General features: G+C 33.4%; 1 protein-coding gene across 9 annotated transcripts in view; it reads left to right on the top strand.

The window, feature by feature from the left end:
* The window catches only part of LOC144971474 (teneurin-m-like), a 258,476-nt gene that overhangs the window by 226,603 nt on the left and 8,561 nt on the right, over positions 1 to 23,312 (top strand). For 2 of the 9 annotated variants that reach the window (XM_078912418.1, XM_078912424.1), the window contains 13 exons: positions 912 to 1,094; positions 2,766 to 2,912; positions 4,811 to 5,018; positions 6,336 to 6,455; positions 6,844 to 7,129; positions 8,092 to 8,359; positions 9,177 to 9,317; positions 10,484 to 10,736; positions 11,315 to 11,550; positions 12,070 to 12,227; positions 13,240 to 13,608; positions 14,475 to 15,177; positions 20,274 to 20,590. In XM_078912418.1, coding sequence (XP_078768544.1) covers positions 912 to 1,094; positions 2,766 to 2,912; positions 4,811 to 5,018; positions 6,336 to 6,455; positions 6,844 to 7,129; positions 8,092 to 8,359; positions 9,177 to 9,317; positions 10,484 to 10,736; positions 11,315 to 11,550; positions 12,070 to 12,227; positions 13,240 to 13,608; positions 14,475 to 15,177; positions 20,274 to 20,590 — 3,389 coding nt within the window. The remainder of the gene's footprint in view (positions 1 to 911; positions 1,095 to 2,765; positions 2,913 to 4,810; positions 5,019 to 6,335; positions 6,456 to 6,843; positions 7,130 to 8,091; positions 8,360 to 9,176; positions 9,318 to 10,483; positions 10,737 to 11,314; positions 11,551 to 12,069; positions 12,228 to 13,239; positions 13,609 to 14,474; positions 15,178 to 20,273; positions 20,591 to 23,312) is intronic. The other 7 variants (XM_078912419.1, XM_078912425.1, XM_078912421.1 and 4 more) reach the window with 5 other exon arrangements.

Consider the following 23,312-nt stretch of genomic DNA (forward strand, 5'->3'; position numbering starts at 1 on the left):
TTTTTTATTTGTTTTTGTTTTTGTTTTTTGCCATTAATTATTTGAGTTAGCACGTTGGGTTTTCAGTTAGATTCGATGTTACCTGTTCGATGTTTTATACACATTGTTTTTATATTTATTACATTATTTATGGACTGTGTTCTATGTATTGAAACAATATTTTATGTTTTATATTCGGAACGAGTGTGCTACTCACGTGCTCTCACCTTGATTATTATACGTTCTCAAATATACTCACACACGTGCACGCGCTCGTGTTCCAACATGAAATCGTTTTTAAAATATATAAATGCCTTTGAAACAAATATAACTGAGACTCGTGCCCACACATTCCCTATTACGAGCGCGCGCACACACACACACACACACACACACACACACAGAGAGAGAGAGAGAGAGAGAGAGAGAGAGAGAGAGAAGAGAGGGAGAGAGATAGAAAACAAGAAAGAGAGAGAGAGGAAAAGAAAGCGAGAGAGAAAGCGAGAGAGAAAGAGAGAGAGAGAGAGAGAGAGAGAGAGAGAGAGAGAGAGAGAGAGAGAGAGAGACTAAAGGAAAACACCGTCAAATACAAGGAAACTCACTACTTAAAATATTTTTTTAGAAACGATTAGATAGAGTTCACGGAAATGATATTACAAAATCGTTAGTTCATATTCGTTTCACCAAAACATCATATCATGTATGAGTGGTTCTTGCCAACCAAATGTGGTTTCTTTCACATGGAAGCTTCGAATTGTACATCGTTTGGCAAAGTATATCATAACAAGCTATTAAGCTGATGCCTTGTTTATAGCTTCTGTATTTTTTTTTTTTAAGAAACAGAAGAAAAATAAAAATTGTGTAATACATATTTATATAAACAATACAAGTACCGTTGATTTTTTTTCCATCGCACGTGACAATTTTTTCAGAGATCTGCATGCTCGAATGCATCCACGGACGTTGCGAGAACCAGAAATGTGTCTGTAACAAAGGATGGGCTGGACACCTGTGCGATCAGCTCCAATGTGACAGGAGATGCGATTTGCAGGGCCATTGTAACAACGGGACTTGTGTCTGTGACAAGGGTTGGAATGGCAAGCACTGTACTATAGGTAAACATTTTTTTTTCTCTATTGCCTTCTGGCACTTTCCTACTCACTTCATCTCTTGTTGTTATCAACATAAGTGCCTGCTCCACTCACTTTTCTGTACTATAGGTAAACAAACATAATGTATAGAGAGTATATAAAGTTGGCATCACTCGGGTCTTTGTTACTGCTTTTTTGCCATCCACGTTTATGAGTAAGTCTCGCTAAACTGTATTAAACCAGACTATATACGTTCAAGGTTACACAGAGTTTTGTGTGTTGGTCCGTTGTACTTCCGGATGGCACTGTTGTGAGCTTATTAGCCAAGAGCATACTATCTATAGAGAGTATAAAGTTTGACTTCACTCAGGTCTTTGTTACTGCTTTTTGCCATCCGCGTTTATGAGTAAGTCTCACTGAACTGTATTAACCAGACTATAAACGTTCAAGGTTACACATAGTTTTGTGTGTTGGTCCGTCATACTTCCGATTGGCAATGTTGTGAGTTTCTTAGCCAAGCGAATACTATAATATAGAATAGCATTTTAGCATAGGTAAACAAACATCTATGGAATAGAAAGCATTGAACTAGGATAAACAAGCATTCATGGAATAGAAAGCACTTTAGGTAAACAAACAACTTCGGAATAGAAAGTATTGTAATTGTGATAAACAAATTTCCATTGAATATAAATCATAAGATTGGTAAACAAACCCACATCTTTGGAATAGAAAGCATTATACGTTGGGTAAACTAACATCTATGCCAATAGAAAGCATTGACTTTGGGTAAAGAGGCATTCCTGGAATAGAAAACATTGTACTATAGGTAAACCAATCATTGCACTATGTAAACAAACATCCATGGAATTGAGAGCATTTTACTATAGTAGAAAACCAAATCATTGCACTAAATGAAATCAAACAATTCTGGAATAGCATGCATTGTACTATAGGTAATCAATCATCCGATAGGAATACTTTGGAAATGGGCGGGTATGATAAAAATTTGTCCTTAAGCGACATAATTTAGCGTCTAGATTTTTTTTCTGACATCCGTCCACCCTGCGTGATTGGGTAGCTGGGTTTACATTAGATATGATGGAAAGTACTTTTGCGATATCCAGCGGATAGTGAGCAATTGCTATCGCGAAGTAGGGACTTGGTTTTATTCTGGCATCATGCCATATTATTATTATTATTATTATTATTATTATTATTATTATTATTATTATTATTATTATTATTATTATTATTATTATTATTATTATTATGGCTTGGAGGGACTCCTCTTAATTATTCTTTAATGATATAATAATAATAATAATAATAATAATAATAATAATAATAATATAATAATAATAATAATAATAATAATAATAATAATAATAATAATAATAATAATAATAATAATAATAATAATAATAATAACAATAATAATGATAATAATAATAATAATAATAATAATAATAATAATAATAATAATAATAATAATAATAATAAATGGCATTTATATAGCGCTTTACCCCGTTGTGACAGGCTCTAAGCGCTTTACATTGATATAAAACAAAACATATTACAGTAAGACAAGTTTGATGGAAACGTGATACGAATTCAATTTAACAACAACAAAATATGATAATAGTGTTGCAACATTATGACGTAAAAAGATAAAAACCATTGTTCTTCTTTCAGACGGTTGTCCAGGCGATTGCAGCGGGAACGGAATCTGTCGACGACGGCAAGAAGGCTGGAGATGTGAATGCCGAGACAAGTGGAAGGGAATTGCTTGTGACAAGTCTATGGAAACAAACTGCAACGACAGAGTTGATAATGACCACGGTAAGCAAGGCACTGGCGATTTATCGGGATGTGGCCTCTACTCTCTTTTGTCACGATTTTACAAATAAATAACTGTGGATTTTAAAATGTATGCCTTACCAAACTTATTGGATTATGTATTTATTTATTTCATTTACTTTATTTATTTATTTGATTGTTTAATCTTTTTATTTATCTACCCATCTATCTATCTATTTATTATTATCTATCTATCTATCAATCTATCAATCTATCTATCTATCTATCTATCTATCTCTCTCTCCTCTCTCTCTCTCTCTCTCTCTATATATATATATATATATATATATATATATATATATATATATATATATATATACTTCTGGCAAATCGTTGACTTAACTGTGATATAACCAAATACTACTCACTTGCAAAAACCCCGAATTGGGACATTAAAGTTTTCTAGAGAACTCAAATATAGATTGATAAGTTATTCAGCCTGATACAGTTACACAATGTGATCTGTCTTTCATTGAAAGCATTCCGTGCTCTTTTTCTTTTTAACTCACACAACCCGAAAACCGACTATATCCGTAGTTTACCCGGGTTACTTTTACCCCATGCCTATTTCTTACATTTTCATTTTTCTGAGACAAATTATAGGTTTAGTATCAAAGCTAATGTTTTTAGTTTTTAGTTGAATAAGAATATCTATACAAATGCTCCTTTTTAATACACTTTTTTTTCTCCAATCTTGGAAAGAAGCAAAACTCTCTAGGATTGAGTGAGTTAACTCTGTCCTTACCAGCCATTTTCAGGATTTTCCCCAAAACATCACATCCAACTAACACAAACATAGATTTTTTTATCACTCAAAGAAAATAACAGTTGGATACATAATTTATTTAGAAAAAACTTGCTCTACAACACACTGCTCGTTTTCTTAAAATTTTATGATGTAGAAGAGAAATTTGAAGAAGAAAAATGTTGGTTGTATCGTAACGAATGTGACGATTTTCCTGTAGTTGGTAAGGAGAGGGTTAATGCTGTAACGTCTCTTGCCTCGAGCAGTTCAAAACATCATTTTTTACGGTGCTATTGTACATATAATCACCTTTTTTTTCTTTCTAACTCTCTTCTCAAATCATTTTTACGGTGCTATCGTACACATAATGACCTTTTTTCTAACTCTCATTTCAATCATTTTACGGTGCTATTGTACATATAATCACCTTTTTTTCTAACCTGTCATTCTCAAATCATTTTACGGTGCAATCGTACACATAATGACCTTTTTTTTCAAACCTCTCATTCTCAAATCATTGTTACGGTGCTATCGTACATATAATCACCTTTATTTCTTCTAACCTGTCATTCTCAAATCATTGTTACGGTGCAATCGTACATATAATCACCTTTTTTTTTCTAACCTCTTATTCTCAAATCATTGTTACGGTGCTATCGTACATATAATCACCTTTTTTTTCTAACCTCTTATTCTCAAATCATTGTTACGGTGCTATTGTACATATAATCACCTTTTTTTCTAACCTCTTATTCTCAAATCATTGTTACGGTGCTATCGTACATATAATCACCTTTTTTTTCTAACCTCTTATTCTCAAATCATTGTTACGGTGCTATCGTACATATAATCACCTTTTTTTTTCTAACCTCTTATTCTCAAATCATTGTTACGGTGCTATCGTACATATAATCACCTTTTTTTTCTAACCTCTTATTCTCAAATCATTGTTACGGTGCTATCGTACATATAATCACCTTTTTCTTCTAACCTCTTATTCTCAAATCATTGTTACGGTGCTATCGTACATATAATCACTTTTTTTTCTAACCTCTTATTCTCAAATCATTTTTACGGTGCTATCGTATCGTACATATAATCACCTTTTTTTTCTTTCTAACCTCTCACTCTCAAGACGGTCTGATGGATTGCCTGGATCCCGATTGCTGTGCAGACGAGGCCTGTGGCAAGAGTTTGTGGTGTCGAGCTTCCCCCGATCCCAGGGAGATCCTTCTAGGCAAGAACGCTCCATCTCCTACGGCGTCTTTCTTGGACAAGATGAGGTTCCTGATCGAAGAGAACAGCGTACAGATGGATGCGCCACGCAACTCCTTCAATGAAACGTAAAGAAAGGATTTTGATTTCTCTATCTAGATATATTTTGGAACTATTTAATTCTCTTTTTCTCATCATCTGATCTCATCATCATCCGCTCCTCCTATCATCATCATCATCCTCTCCTCTCCTACTCCTCCTCCTCCTTATCATCCTCATCATCTCTCCTCCCTCCTCCTCTCCATCCTCTCCTCCTCCTCCTCCTCCTTTTCATCATCATCATCCTCATCCTCCTCCTCCTCTCCTTATCTCTTCATCATCATCTCCTCCTCTCCTATCATCATCATCATCATCCGCCTCCTCCTCCTCCTCCTCCTCCTCCTAATCATCATCATCATCATCATCATCATCATCATCATCATCACCACCACCATCATCATCATCATCATCATCATCATCATCTAAGCCATTCCTAACTATGTGCGATTAAGAGTGCTAACATATGATGAAGACTAACGTGTATGTAACCCTCAGGCTTATTATTGATTTGCCTTATTGTCACTCAGACAAAACAAAGATTTGTTGTTTGGTTTTTTTTTTTTCCAAATAACAGCACGATCGAACAAATTCAAATCTGCCATCATTGCTGTGTCAAAATGGGCGTATCTAGTATGGTGTTTGTTTTCAGTTGTATCCACTTATTGGCGTTTTGAAATAGCCGATTCATCCATTGGAATGTACACTTTATAACGCTTTGTAAACTTAAGTGCGACTATGTGGTCTCGTGGTATGACACTCGCTTTCGGATCAGAAGGTCCTGGGTTCGAGCCTCACTCGGTGCTTAGTTGAGTCCTTGGAAAAGGCTCTTTACCCACATTCTCTCACCATACTCAGGTGTGAAATGAGTACCTGGCCGTTAACAGCGTTTGTCTCTGTCAGAAAAAAATTACAATATCGCCTTACAGACGCCATGTCCCGTCCTCCGTGTTAAAATGTTGCTGTTGACCAGGGACCCCTTGTAAAGCGCTTTGAGCACGTTTAGTGGATATTGTTCTCTATAAAATCTCAATTAATAATTAACTCACTCAACCCTAGAGATGTTTGGCTACATTTCGAAATTGTAAGAAATGTATTAGAGATGAGCAATGTGCATAGATAGTTTTATTCAGCTATCATTAACGTGTAAAAATGAAAAACATTAGCTTTGACACTACGCCTATAATTTATCTCAGAAAGAGTGTAATTAATAGGGATGGGGTAAAAATGGCCCGGGTAAACAACGGATATAGTCGGTGTTAGGGTTGAGTGAGTTAAAAAGTAATTTTTTGAAGCTGGTCCATTTTCTGAATCATCATCAACGTGTCCTCTTCAATCGTTCCATCCAGGCAAGCGTCCGTCATTCGTGGGCGTGTCCAAACGGTGGACGGCACGCCCTTGATTGGCGTGAGGGTCGGCATTGTGACGCAACCATTGTATGGCTACACCCTTACCAGGAAAGAAGGACAGTAAGTCAAAACTAAACACTTTACTTCTTTTTTTTTTTTTTTAATTTGATTTTGGCACATGGATGTGTTTAATGATATTTAAAAAAAAAAAAACAAATTAAAAAAAACAACAACAACAATAAAAACAGGTTAATTCATTATTGCTCTTATTTTTTTATTTAAAAAAAAATATTTTTACTATTGTTTATGTTAAAATGTACACCTTTATTTATTTATTTATTTATTTATTCATTTATTTAAATAAGTATCTATTTATAACAGTATTATTTTTTAATTTGATGCAGTCCCTGAAAATCGACAGTGCCTCTGGGTCGTTTTCTGATAGATACTTATTTTTAGATTTTTTCTCTACTATTTTTACAATGTATAAATCGACAATTTCTCACAGGTTTGATATACTCGTCAACGGAGGCGGCTCTGTCACTCTGGAATTTGTCAGAGATCCATTCGTCACAAAAATATCCAGTGTGCTCGTACCGTGGAACCAAATCATCACCATGGATAGCGTTGTCATGACAACCGAGACAAGAGCCGAACTAGCACCCGGGTCGACTTGCGGTAACCTGGAGTCAAACCACGATCACTTCTTGCTAAGGCCTGTTGTGCTTTCTACTTGGCAACACACCCAGCTTGGGGCATGTCCTGAAGGAAGCACCATCATACCCGAGTCACAGGTAGATTGATAATACGCTTCAACAGTCGTGACGTCACTTCCCTCGTAATGACGCATTGTAACTTAGTAACTGGCTCTAAACTATCGGGACAATGGCGGACGCTCTTATGAAATATTTCTCAGACAAGCATAAAACCGTATCCAGAGGAGAAAAATCATTATTAATCTGATCATGTTTTGACTTTTACACATTCTGATCACAAGACATATGAAAAGTTCTAGCCAGCATGAAGAATAAAAAGTACCGATTTTTTTGTTGTTTAGAACCACAATGGCCGCTGTTGCTGGGCGACGTGACATCAGACTATTGAATCCAATTCATTAGTTAAGTTAAACAGCCTAATAATATCGCCTTGCGTGCGAAAAAGGTTTTGTTTTTCAGCATTACGATCTGTAAATTAATAGAGTAATAAGTTATTGTTGTATGTTAAGACTGATACCGATGCGCGGGAGGGGTAAAGAGTAAATTGTTACTTTATAATGCTTCAAGATATATCATGTTATGTGAATGATAAAAATGATGATGGTGATGATAATGATGGTGATGAGGATGATGATGATGATGATGATGATGATGATAACAATAATAATACGGATGATGATGATGATAGTAGAAGTAATAATAATAATAATAATAATATATAATAATAATAATAATAATAATAATAATAATAATAATAATAATAATAATAATAATATAAATAATAATAATGATAATAATAATAATAATGATTAATAATAATAATAATAATAATAATAATAATAATAATAATAATAATAATAATAATAATAATAATAGTAATAATAACAATAATTATTATTATTATTATTATTATTATTATTATTATTATTATTATTATTATTATTATTATTATAAAGTTAATTATATCTTAGAAAAGTACAAACAGCTTGCTTTGAAAGTCACACATATTTTAAATGTTTTTTTATCCCATTCAACAACAGGTTCTGCAAGAGAGCTTGGATATCCCCGGTACTGACGTCCACCTAGTCTATCACAGCTCTGAGTCCTCGGGCTACATGTCTCTCATCATGATACAGATGACGCCAGACGATATCCCATATACCCTGGCCCTCGTCCATCTCAGGGTCTCGGTGCAGGGTGTCGTTTTTGAGAAGACGTTTGAGGCCGACCCTAACCTGAAGTACACATTCGCCTGGGACAGACTCAACGCCTACAAGCAAAAGGTTTACGGCATTGTTAGGGCTAGAGGTGAGAATACTTTGTATTTTATTGTAATTATTAGTCTACGACATGGTTAAATTGTTAGCAATTGTTAGGTTGGTAAACTGAAAATCTAAAAGTAAAACCTTGAGCATTGTTTACCTCACATGAATTGCCTTTTATTTGGATAATAAATATTATATTATTTATTAAACCCGATCACAAAAATGAACGTTCCAGTAAAGAATTTTGCTTATGATTGTATATAAGGAAATGTCGAAATGTTAACAAAAAAAAAAAAAAAAGGAATGGTGATTTCAAATGACAAAACTGTGGCATGTAAATTGTAAAATATGTGGGCTTTTCTACTGTCATCGCATCCTCATGATGTCTGGAAATAATTTTCACGAATTTGGGTAGCCCCATGAAAATCAGTTCTACCTCGATTATTCAAGGGAAGTAATGGGGAGTTATCTTAAGTAGAGTTTAGAATTATATCAGTTATGCCCCTTGCAGTGATATTATGAAAAAATCGTAAAAATTTGCTGGCATGGTCTGTCTGCAATTGTAATTCAATTGTCAGTCATACTTTATTTATTCAACAATTGTAAATTGGGATTATTTTTTTAAAACGATTTTTGGTGAAAGGCTTCATAACTGTCAAACGGCTTGACTAAAAATTTATTGTATTCTTTATGTTTTGAGAAAAAAATTACAGTCATGATTATGGTTTGGAGGAAAGCATCAAAGGGATATAGAGACTATATGAGATTCAATTGTAAATCGATTTGGTCAAAATGATAGAAAGAACTTTTTTATTTTCTCTTTCATTATCACTCACTAATTATGAAATCTTCATTTCCAGTGCACGTTGGCTACCAGTATTTGAGTTGTGATTATGTGTACTGGGAGACCAGAAGTGCGACTCTCAACGGTTATGACATGAAGGCTTCTCACATAGGTGGATGGAATCTTGACATTCATCACACCTACAACCACCAGGAAGGTTTGTGTCATTTTGTTTTGACGATTAAATTGATGATGATATTAATGATTACTACTAATACTACTACAACAACGATAACTTCAACTTCTGCTTCTGCAACAACTTCTGCTGCTGCTACTACTGCTACTACTACTACTACTACTACTACTACTACTACTACTACTACTACTACTACTACTACTACTACTACTACTACTACTACTACTACTACTACTACTACTACTACTACTACTGGGTACTACTACTACTGGGTGGGGATCCGGACCTCTCATAGCGGGAGGGAGGTACACACTGTGTCTTCTATCCCCTTATATCTGTTCTCCGACATGCTTTCTGTCTTTGTCTTGGAATTGGGATTACTTGGTTTTTTTCTTGGCCCTGGTCGGAGTCCTGGCTGGGAGGGAAACAGTCAAATGCATAGTTATTGTTTTGGGAGATGATATTTTTTTCCTTGTAAATCATCTCTCTGTTATGTATTAGTATATTTGTTATTTTTTAATGTATTATGTAAGCATTTGAGTGTATTCCTCTTTGTTGGATTTTGTGCTTGTGTCCGGAGGAGACTTATAGGTGATCTCAAACTAAGTACATTGGTGGTATGCTCTTGGAATCTACATCTGATCCCTATTTGTTACCAGTTCCCCTATGTCTTACTTTCTCTTGGATGCTTCAATTATAATTCTAGAACTTTTTACTATCCCATTTTCTTCCTTTTTACTGGCGCTGATATAACCTAAATGTGTTGCAAGCGCCGTAAAACCCTTAAAAACAAAAACAAAAAAACTACTACTACTATTACTACTACTACTACTACAACTACTACTACTACTACTACTACTACTACTACTACTACTACTACTACTACTACTACTACTACTACTACTACTACTACTACTACTACTACTACTACTACTACTACTACTACTACTACTACTACTACTACTACTACTACTACTACATTAATTATTAATACCACTACTTTTACTATTATTAATACTACTAATATTACTTCTACTTTTACTACTGTTACTATTTCTACAGCTGCTTCTTCTTGTATCATGTCATTACTATGGCTCTTACTATTAGCATCACTAAAAGTATAGTTTCCACTCAAATTTTTTTTAGTAGGTACTCACTCTCATCTTTTTGTCCTCTATAAAACCCAGGTATTCTCCACAAGGGAGATGGTACCAATATCTACTTGAAGGAGAAGCCAAAGAAAATCATCAGTATCCTTGGCAGTGGCCACCGAAGAAACTTGAACTGTGAGGCTTGCAATGGGAAAGCCCAGGACAATGGGCTTTTAAGCCCAGTTGCGCTTGCATCTGGACTGGACGGAAGCCTTTATGTGGCCGATTACAACTTTATCAGAAAGTTGTCGCCTTACAGAGAGGAGATTGCCAGTATTTTAGAAATGAGGTATGTAGGCGGTTGGGAACTGACATGTTTTTAGTGTGTTGGGTTTTTTTTGTACAGGTGTGTTGAACAGACATGATAATAAGTTAGCAAATAGCTAGGTAGTGGTAAAAGTATGGATAATGTGAAAGTACTAAAATGTGTAAATTGATTTGCAAATTGAGTATTATAAATTCGTGTAAATAAGTTAGATCAGTGACAAAAATTGAAATATTGAAATATATATATATATATATATATATGCAAAGTGGCCGAGTGGTTAAGGCATTGCACTGTGATCCGGATGACCCGGGTTTGAGCCCCACTTCAGGCACTTTCGTTTTTTTCCTTGAGCAAGATTATTAACCCCCAATTTGCTCACTTGGACAACATGTGTGATTCCTGTTGACATCAGACTTCTTGTTTGATGAGTTATCTATATTCCTTCGTGGAATGCCTAGGCGACGATGTCTTATGATATCATGGCGCAAAAGGCATAATTTTTTTGTTTTAATATATATATATATATATATATATATATATATATATATATATTATATATCTAACTGAAATTCTAATGTCCTGGCATTACCTTTTAATAGCACCATTACAACCCCGTACAAGTTCTACATGACGGTGAGTCCTGTGGATGGAAAGCTGTACATCTCGGACATGATGAGTCACAAGGTGATTCGGGTGCGAACCATGGGGCCAGTGCCCGACCTACAGGACAACTATGAGGTGGTGGCCGGCAACAGCGAGGAGTGTCCACCAGGTGATTCCCAGATGTGTGGGGATGGAGGTTTGGCTGTCAATGCCAGGCTGAGATATCCTAAAGGTGAGAACTATTTATCTAGGATTTTCTTTATTCAATGCTAGGATGAAACTTTTTTTTTATCCTGTTTGTAACTTCTTTATTTGAGAATTTTGTCATAAAGGATAGGAAAGAAATACGAAAGGTATGATTATTCATGCAGACCTTAAAAAACTAAATGTTTTTAGTTTTTTTTGTGTGTTTTTTTAGTTTTTGTTTTGTTGTTCTTTTAGTATTCCTGAGTGTATTGGTAGTTGCTTTTGACCCCAAAGTATCTAATTCTTTGTATTTGTTAGTAATTTTTGGGTCGGTTAAGAAAAATTTACATTAAGTTGATAATTGATTATGGAAGCATATCTTTAAATCATCAAAACACATTATAAGGACCCCCTCCAATTATTTATTTTATTTTATTTATTTATTTATTTTTTTTTTTTTAATTTATTTATTTATTTATTTATGAGATTTTCTCTGTCAAATTATGTTTTTATAAAAGATATCAACTTTTCAGCTATGTTTAAATTTGATTTTTGTCATTTCCAGGCATTGCTATTAGTAAAGACGGCATTACCTACATTGCTGATGGGCCGAACATCCGTAAGATTACACCAGACGGCATCATTAGTACTTTGATTGGGAAACAGCACCAGCCTGGGGATTGGACGCCCATGCCTTGCGATGAAATTCTATCCGCTGAAAAAGTATGTACATTCAACATCAACTCTCTTTGTTCTATAACATAATAACATAACATATGGTATATGACGAAATAGGATAAAATCCCTTGAATGCCCTTAATATTAATTGTAATGCTAGAAATCCATTGATTAAAAGATTACAATAATGATACACGTGGTAAAGATAGTATATCAACTGAAATGTACACATGTATATATGTTAAGATAAAGCAAACATATAATATTGTTGTTTGCTGGAAAATCTTTATTTTATAAACACTTTAAATTGCTAAAAACCGTCCTTATTCAAATTCAAGATATAACTAGTAGCCTTTTGTATAGTGGACGATACTATGAATTAATTAGGATATTGTTTTAATATAGAGTGTTAATCTGTATTCCTAGGTTCGAGAAAATTATAACCACAAACTAGTATAAGTTTGAATTATTATGATATCTAAACAATTAAAATTCATTGGCTGCAAAGTAAATGATAAAGCTGTACAAAATGGGATGTTTAGGGATCTTCCTCCCCAAATTCAAACCTTTCATTTATGTGATTTATGTGTACACAGGGAAAGCAACTGTTTGTTGTTTTATTTTGTTTTGTATGCTTTACTTGCTTGCTTTACTTCTCCTACAAACAAACATAACATGTGGTATAGGCAAAATAGGATAAGATCCTTTGAATGCCCTTAATATTAATTAATAATGCCATAAATCTATTGATTAAATATTACAATAACGATACACGTGGTAAAGATAGTATTTCAATTTAATGTACTCATGCTTGCTTGCTTTTTTTTTTTTCTTGTTTGTTTGTTGTTTTTGGGGGGTTGTTTTCTTTTTTTTTCGGATTTTGTTTTTGTTTGTTTTGTTTTTTGTTTTGTTTTTTGTTTTTGTTTTTGTTTTTTGTTTTTCTTTGGGTGGGGGGGGATGGGTTAAAGGCACTTGAATATTATTTCACAAACCAGACCATTCAATAGTATTTATCTTATAACTGATACAATGAGTTTTGACTGATCCCATGTTTCAGGTGTCATTGAAATGGCCGACAGCTTTGAGCATCAACCCATTGGACGATTCCCTCCACATCCTGGACCATTCCATTGTACTCAAACTGACCAAAGATTTCAAACTCGTCACCATAGCTGGTCGGCCAGTCTACTGTCCCCCACGTGACTCCTCCTTCCTCCCGTCTGGAGTTCTCGCCGACGACGAACAGGCGTCTAACGTAGCTGATCACGTGACTTTAGTCTCCCCCAAGAGTATCACGTTCGGCCCACATGGCCACTTGTACATCGTGGAGAGTAACACCCACCACATCAATAGAGTAAGAGTTGTAAGCACGGATGGACACATCCACCATTTTGCTGGGGCCAAAAGTAAATGCGACTGTAGTCAAGTGAGTATCAAATTTTATTTTGCATATTTTGTTTTTCACTTACTTCTTCTTCTTTTGTTTTGTTTTTTTGTTTTTTTTTCAAGTTGAAATGAAATCCGCCCAAGATGACCTCATAAAAATATGAGGTTGGAAGAACTTTATTTCAATTTCAGAGCCATACAAAGAAATTAAGAGAAAAAAAAAAACACCGTCAAAGAATTGTTTTTGAGGTGTTATATTTCGTGTAGTTTTTATTCATACAAATTTTTTTCATAAATTTTCCCTTGTGATAAATGACTTCTTTGGATGAAAATGACGGTATCGTTTATAACATTTAAATGAAATCAAGAGTTGTTATTTTGTGTTTTTTTTATTTTGTTTTGTTTTGTTGTTTATTATTTTTTTTTTATGTTTTATCTCTTTTTTTTGTATTTTATTTACCTATTTGATATTTACCATAATGTGCTATGAAAAAACATTTTCTCATTAAGGCCTGATTGTTGTTATTTAAAGCCAACATTGAAGCGATCAAATTTACATTTTTTGTTAATGAATCAAATTCCAAGAAATTGCGTTGTAATAAAAATACTTCCTCGGAGTCATATGGCTTATGAAGCTAAAGTTTACCCCAGTTTTTGTAGCGTTTAACAGACACTAGCATTTGCTTGCTATTCTTAGGAACAGATACTAGTCTTCTGCAAAATAGTTTCTGCCACTTCAGTTATTCAATCACTATTTGATGCATTTTTAAAAAAATGATATTTTCATCTTCTGTTTACCATGTTTCATTAAGAGTGAACCAGTTTAATCATTACTGAATTATAGAGTCACGAGCATATCAAATTCTGTTTATTTCAACCCCCGCCCCTTCTCCTTTGAATTTAAAGACAGAGAAATGTGCCTGCTATAACCCCCATGAGAGCCTTGCTGCTCAAGCCTTGTTCAGTGAGCCAACTTCCGTTACTGTCACCCCTGATGGTGTCCTTCACCTTGCTGATTCTGGAAACCTTCGAGTATTCTCTGTTGTATCCGAACTTCCGGTGCTGACAGATCGTATGTTTGAAGTTATGTCCCCTGAGACACAGGAATTGTACTTATTCAACCAGTTTGGACAACACAGACACACGGTCAACATTCACACAGATCACTTTGTGTACAACTTCACTTACAGCGTATTCTCTTCCTATGGAAGACTTGTATCGGTAGAAGATGCCATGCAAAACAAGATCCAAATCAAGCGAGATTATCGATACGTCAAAGAGATTATCTCCCCTGGTGAAGAGCACTGTGGCTTGGAGATGGACAACCGACACCGCCTCAAAAAGTACATCGCCCCCAACAACTCGTCATCTACATTCACGTACACAGACCAGACAGGATTGATGGAGTCCAAACACGACAGCGACGGGCAGACCTTCTTATATCAGTATGACCCCAACGGAAGATTACTGACAGTGCGCCAACCCACGGGTCAGGTGACAGCACTCTCAACGGACATCAATACTTCGGGTACCATAGTTCGTGTGGCCACTGGTACGCACGACATGAGGGCGATGGCCACCTATGGGAGAGTGCATTCCGTTCTGCATGGCAAGTTGCTTGCTAAGGCCACCTTTATTTTTTTAATCTATTGCATTTTTTCACTTTTTATATCATATTCCGACTATCTGCAAAAGCATATGAATGGAAAATATTAGGATAGAATTATATCTTCCCAATGCTTGATTTTCGCATTGTTTTAAAAATAGTGCAATGCAAATTAACTAGCGCAATGGTTAATATCTGTAGAGATTTACAACTATGAAGATTTTAAGTGTGTATGAATTTAAGTTTAAAAATGAGACATAAAGTAAAGACTCTGCTTTTCCTACTTTAATTGATTCTATAAAAGGTGCTTATTATCATTTTCTATTTTTGTAATTGCTTATAAAAGTTTGTGATTAATAACCAGTTTTCTTGAAAAGCAATCAAAGATCAACATTTTCATTTGAAAAATTAAGCTTTTGCAGATAGTCATTTGTTAACAATTCCATAATACAAATAAATAAGATTTTTGTTTCTTGATTCATTCGCGACATAAAATAAAAAAAAAATGTTCTTTTTTTTTTTCAGTTGAATCATTAAGGCAAAATTTGGTTAAAACATGGTTTCCTATAATGATGACATCAAAATAAATATTTTCTTTACATATTCAATCTTTAATACACAAAGGACATTTTGGTCCAAGAACTATCTTTTTTAAAGGAGTATTAAATTGTATTTCTTACAATTGGTTTATTGTTAATTACTTTTATACAGTTCAACATCAATAAGTAATGATATAGGTACTCATTTGTGAAGACAAAAAGAATAATGGGAACATATTTCGAATTTTTTATCTTCTCATTTTAAATCATTTACTGCTTTGTTTTATAATCTGCTTTTCGTTCACGTGGTGGTAGTTGATTAGAATTCATAGCAATAGTTTATAGTTAAATTTATCACCTTCATCATCATCATTATCATCATCGTCATCACCATTAACATTATCATCATCAAAATCATCGTCGTCGTCATCATTGTCAACCTCTTTCTCAACATTACTACATTCCTTTATAATAGTAATAGTTCTTATCATTATTATTTTTCTTATCATTATCATTATTACTATTATTATTATTATTATTTATTATTATTATTATTATTATTATTATTATTATTATTATTATTATTATATTATTATATTATTATTATTATTATTATTATTATTATTATTATTATTATTATTATTATTATTATTATTATTATTTATTATTAAATATCACACTACTATCACTCGCTTTCTCACATCCATCTTTTTTAAAAGGGAATATGGTTTATTTGTTTTCATTTTAAATGGCAATATAGTATTACTTTAAGTTTTTTACTCTACAGTGCCTAATATTCAACTTCTATTTCTAATAATTTCCCTCAGACTCAATCTCTTTCAAACCATCTCTCCCTCATTTTTTTTTTCAATAAAGATAATGTTGTCAATTGTCATCTGTTGTTACATAGACTGTTCATTTAAAATAGTTCCCAAGCAAGTCATAAAAAAAAAAATAAAAAAACAAAAACAAAAACAAAATGGTCACAATCGCGATCAAGTGGATTTCAACATCCAAAGTATTCCTGGTTGATTTTTCCCTTAATGGTTGGTTAACCCCTGTTGTTGTGTTGCTTGCTTGATAATATTGTCGTGATAGGAATATAAATAGATTGTGGATAATTTTATGTCATTATCTAGAAGGATAAGGATTGAGTGAAAGATAATTTTTAAAAAAGAACAAAACATTACATTACATTGTCAAATGAATTAATGTGTCATTTGACCAGAATTTACTGAACCATTTTATATTTTAATTTTAATGATGAATAATTGATGTTTTCCAATTCCAAAATTATTCTTTTCTTTCTTTTTTTTTTTTTTTTCTTTGTGCAAATTTGTTAATTATCAGTTTATTCCTATCACGGCTCCAGCTTAAGACTTTCCTCTTTCTACCTTTATCACTAAAAAAGAGTTTGATAGTTTGATGAGGGTTCTTTACGATAAATGAAAAGCAAAAACTTTTTTTACATTTTGTCAATAGTCGGTTTCTAACATTCCATGTTTGAAAATTGAGTTGCGATACAACAAACATATAAGAAAGGATTTTTCAAAAACTTTCACAGATAAATTGTGGCATTAATATGCTCACTCTTAACTCCACGGTCATGGAATATAAATGTTTGTTTGGTTGAGTTCTTTATACATATATAAATTCCAAAAATATTTTCTTAAGATCTCAAACTTTAAAAGTGTTGGTCCTTTTCGTCGATTTATTTTTTAAATGGTTTTCATAAATGAAAAGTGCCATAAATTCTGTCTGATGATTTTTTCAATATTAACTGGAAGGGTTTCACTATTATTGGTCCGGGATTCTTCAATTTTCAGGACATTGAGAACATAGAGAATCAATCTTAACCCCCCCACCCCCATCCTCACTCCCATTACCTATTAACGTTGTACTCTGTTTATATGAACTGTGCTTAACAACTCAAATACTAACTTTGGAATCATTTTGACACAATTTACTTTGTGCTGTGTTCTGTGTCTTATCTGTTTCACTAACAGCTCGATGGAAAGAAAAGCCTTAAAAATTTACTCTGGCGAGTTTAAATAAAAAAGGCCCTTTTAATGGATGTTCCTAAAATGTTATAAGCTATAAGAAAATGCCAAATATTTACATTTATTAAATGTCCTTGAAATTGGTGAAAGAGTTAAGATTAACGTTATTGTTATTTTAGAAAGGTATTCGGTAATAATTTTAATTACCTAACTCCTGATTAACTCGAAATTATTTTAAGAACAGACCATTGTTCATTTTCCTATTATTTTTAACTCACTCAATCCTAGAGATTTTTGCTACTTTTCAAAATTGGAAACAAAATGTTCATTAAAAATGATCATGTGCGTAGATAGTTTTATTCAACTATCATTAACATGATACGACGCTTATAATTTGTCTCAGAAAAATGTAATAAATAGGCATGGGGTACAGGTAACCCGGGTATACTACGGATATGGTCGGTGTTAGGGTTGAGTGAGTTAAGAAGACAAAACTAAGGTATGATTGGCTGAGGTTTGATTCTATCCAATATTATGAATGAATTCATAGCTTTTTAAATTTAAGATGGCAAAAAGAAAGGAAAATATACTTCTCTCATTATTGGTGGAGGAACGATATTTCATTTTTATAATATTTGTTCTGTACTAACACTCTTTGCTCTATATGAAGGTTTAATTTTTGCACATTTTGCTTCCCACACTAACAACATCAGTCACGTATATAACGCGAACACGCTTAGAATGCCACTCTCTCTCTATACAGGTGAACATGCCCCCCATGTCATGTTGTACTGTGTATGTAGTTGTATGTTATTTATATTGTATAACGAATGAAATTGGGTAGTTGTAGATTTTGTATGATTTCATGAAAGTTTAATGTTACTCTCCTTTCTCTCATTACGACCACTATAATAATATGTAGTCGTATTAAATGTTGCTTTTAATGAATCAAAAAGCACATATTAATTATTACATCTGTTACTGTTATCTGCAAAATGTAACTGAAATAGGATTTTTTATAGTCTTGATTGATTTGTTGTCGTTTTTTCTTTCAAGATAAACTCTCTAAAACAGGGCGGGAATGATGAAATAAGAGAATGAAATGGAAGTTTGAATTTTAAAAATCAGTTTTTATTGTTCTAATATTAAGTCGAAGAAAAGACTCTACCTGTGCTCTTTGAGATCATTTCCTAATTATGTAGATTATTTTATATTTATCCTTTTATTCATTTCTCATTTTATTAAAATCCCTCTTGTAGAAGCAAAGTTCTGAAAAACTAGAACCTGCCTATTTTCGCAGCCTTCGTCTAACAATGTCAACATTTAAATCATCTTTATTTTGATATTTTGGTCAAAGTTTGCATGAAAACCGTCTTAAAGATATTCGATGTTGTCAACTTTTCATGAAAGATATTCTGAGAATCTCATTTGTTGTTGTATGGTCCGTCCGTATTAGGCACATAGACCTGTAGGTGGTGGCTAAGTCTTGCTGTTAGTTAAAAGCAATCTGTTTTCTTTGCTGTCTGTTATTTAAGTGACCCGGTTACTCCCGCACAACTCGAGTTTGATCCTCAGCACAATTTTGCCTTTTGACTGAAATTTATTTAGTGCATTTCTTGAGTGATTTTTTTTAGATAAGGAGAAATGGATTCATATAATTCTTGATTGCATTAATAAGAAGAAGAAAAAGAGGGGAGGGGGTGATATACAGTGTACTTTGAAAGGATTTGAAAAGAATGTCGTCCAATTACATTTTTGCTGGAATTCTTGTCTGATGTTTAAATGTATTTTTTTCCACTTGGGTTATTAATAATAGACAAAGAGAATTATTGGTCGACTTAGAGGGTAAAGGGGTTCTATGATAACATCTCAATAGGGTGGACTTTTTGTTATAGATAACGCAGTAAATTAAAATCTGTAATAAGTGTCATGTGCCAAGCTGCAATCTGTATGTTTCCAGTTTTTATCTGAAATAGAATGTATTTGGCTTTGACAAACTTTGCCTTTTAGAGCATTTAAAAGTGTAAAAGATTACAAATATTTCTTGCACTTGTATATCCCACGCACTGCAGCTGGTTTCTATTAAGTCAATGCATACTATAAAGCGAAATCTTTTCTTTTTCTTCCCCTATCACTTTCACTCCTGTTTCATGTTGCAATCATAAATATCTGTTGTATCTAATTTGGTGTTTTCCAGTAAACTCTTTCAATGTTTTTAGTTTTGAGTAAACTTTATCGCCACATTGTCATAGATGTGTCTTATGTTAAATACCACAAGTTCATTGGATGTTGGAAACCCATTTTGCCTATATCAAATAATGTCGGTAATGTGTGTATTTGTGAGTGCGGAAACTCACTCAACTTTGCACTTAAAATATACCACTCAATTGATGGGTGAGTTGTTTGAAAAAGTTGACGATAGGCTTCAGCCTCTACACTTCGCCTCGTTTTCTTCTTCCTCTTACCTCTTTATGCATGAATTTTAATTTTTACATTGGATTTTTTAATATCAAAAATCAAAATTCTAAAAATTCCTCCTCAATTTTTACGATATTCACAGGCGACACCCAGACTAAAGTAACATATTTACCAGATGGAGCTGTAGTGGTTTTGTTCCCCAGCAACTTGACTGTTGCCATAGAAACTGGGCGCCACCCAATCTTAGCCAGCCCAAACCGTATGTACTACAAACGCAAAGTCATTGTTCCAGGAACGTCTGTCCACCGTCTTGAATGGCGCTTCTTCCTACGACGCCTGCGGTCGAGTCCTTCCAGAGAAATCATCAAGCAGGGCCAGAGGATGAGGGTAGGGGACCGAGGCAGGACGCATGTTGTGCATGATTCTCTAGGAGAAATGGGCAAAGATAAAGCCCTCCTGGTATGTCATGATATCCTTGAACGACCAAATCCACGCTCCACTGACTTTTAAATTATTATTTTTTTTTTATAATAACCAAACATTTTCCAAATAAACATGAATATGTTCAACTAATCAATTGTGTAATTTTGAAATTTTGACAAAAATGTACCTATTACTTTTAGTAGAGATAGATACAGAACTTTGGCTGGAAAAAATGCAGACATTTTTTTCCAGTGACACTTGCAAAAAAAACAAACTCTCCTCATCTTTCTTAATCACTTTACTTTGATCTGATACAAATGATAATCCTCACCTTACAACTCACATTCCTTAGGAGTTTTCTGTAAAGTCCTCAGGTGACCAAATGATTTCAGAATCGAGGAAGAAAATGACTTGTATAGTTGTTGTCAACTTCTTTGCCAGTAAATTTTACGAATTTTACTAAGAGCAGTATAAGCCTCTTACAACCATTATATGCTTTAGCTCAATTGTATGTTAGTTTACGCAGAATTAAACAATTAGCTACGATAGTCTAAACAAAATAATGCTTTACCACCATGTGCTTTACCGTCTTAAATGAACCAGACCAAGCCTTTTGATCAATAAAAAGAGGCAACAAAAAGTTAAATATTGAATACACTTTTGAGCTTTTTGTGTTATAATTTGACCTGTTGTAAATATCACGAGATATATTTTTATTTGCGTTCATTTGAATAAGAAAGACTCCCTTGACGGATGTGTAATTTTTCATTTGGTCATTTGAGGTTGGTGCAGATTCCACCCATCTGATATTTCTTTTAAAGTTAGCAATTACATATTTTCTATTAATACCTCTGCCTAATCATTCCATTCACATCATCAAAACTTGTCTGATTTTGTTTAATCCTTGTGAATCGAACAATCCTCATTCCACTCGTTTAAAAGATTATTTGTATTTATGAAACGTTTCTTTAATCTTTGAAATTATTTTTCAATTTTTCAAGGGCATTCTCCATAAAAGTTTAATTACATAAATCTTATTCTAAAATGTTATTCGACTTTTCTGTTTCTTTTACTCGGTTTTATCACCGAAGTGATAAGGTGTCAATCAAAAAAGAAATTGCAAAAGACTTAAATTTTGAAAATCTTCAAACGTTTGACAAATTTTTAAAAGAAGAATTCGTCCAGTTAATTACAGACCGTATTCTTCATTGCAGGTTTAGTAGTTGAAATCCGAGAACTTTAAATAAATAACAAAGTGAAATTGAATGTAAGCTTCAATTTAATATATGAAAACCGATAAAATAGACGTCTCGGGTTTCCCCTTTATCAACAAAACAGGATGAATGATACACTACAGACGAATGAGAGAAAACCGATAAAATGGACGTTTCAGGTTTCCCCTTTATCAACAAAACAGGATGAATGATACACTACAGACCAATGAGATAATCTCATTCATCTGTAGTGTATCATTCATCTTGTTTTGTTGATAAAGGGGAAACCTGAAAAGTCCATTTTATCTGTTTTGGTATATTAAATTAAAGCTTACATCCAATTTCACATTGCTATTTATTTCTTCGAGCTTCGAGCAGCAACATTTACATTGCCCAGTAAAACTTAAAGGAATTTATTTACAATTTAAAATTGGCCTTTTCTCTTTCTCCCTCTACGCTGCATGCTAACAGCATTATCTAATTTTGTTTAAAAACGTCTTACCTCTCAGCTTTATAATCAATCAGTCTTTTGATAACTTAATTCATTTTGCATAAATGCATTTGTTTTAACAATTTTCTTGGAGCATTATTTTCTTAACGATTAATTTATCATGCTGAAGCATGTATTATCAAATTTTTATTTCTGTCTAAGTATTATTTTGATTTTGTTTTTGACGATATGATGATGATGATGATGATTATTATGGTGATGCAGATGGAGCAGTATTTTGAAACCCAAAAAAAAGATGATATCGATGATAAAGATGCTAATGGCAGAGGTGGTGATGATGATGATGATGATGATGATGGTGATGAGGGTGGTGACAGTGGTGATGGTGGTGGTCGCAGTTATGATGGTGGTGGTGGTGGTGGTCATGACTATGATGATGACGATAATTTTGATTTGAATCAACATGAGAATAGGTCAGATTATTGCGCATGTGATAAAACAGTCTTTATCCTTGTATCATCTCATCTATGCTATATATGGTATGGGCATTTCACATTGTATTTCTGTTATAGTTACAAAATTTGAAATATCTTTTGTAATTGATTATATTAAATATTTGGGATGTGCATTAAAGATCCCCTTTTAATTTACAAAATAGACAACGCTTATTAATATTGACAGGGGCAGCAGATTCTTTGAACGGATATAAAAATATTAATGACTAGTCTCGAGGCGATCCGTATCAAATTATCTTGTCCACTCAATCTCTTTTTCTATTTGAAAAGGTTTTATGTTTTATTTTAAAAAAAAATTTTATTGATTTTTTTAATCTGCTCATTTTTTGATAGTTAATTTACACTGAAATGATACAATCACTTAAATAGGAGTGAAGGGGAGTGTATATGTGCACGTTTGTAATCGGATAGTTTTGCTCTCTTTTCCAATTTGAAAATTCATATGGTGGGTTAACTTTCTCCTTACCGACCATATTCAGAATGTTCCCTAATTGTCATTTTTATAAATACAAAAATTTGGTTTGTTACACTCAAATTCAAAAACAAGAAATACACACTATACCTAATGTTGTGCTACC

The sequence above is a fragment of the Berghia stephanieae genome, chromosome 4, assembly GCF_034508935.2.
Source record: "Berghia stephanieae isolate SIO BIC M18660-M18661 chromosome 4, UCSD_Bste_1.3, whole genome shotgun sequence".
NCBI lineage: Eukaryota > Metazoa > Mollusca > Gastropoda > Nudibranchia > Aeolidiidae > Berghia > Berghia stephanieae.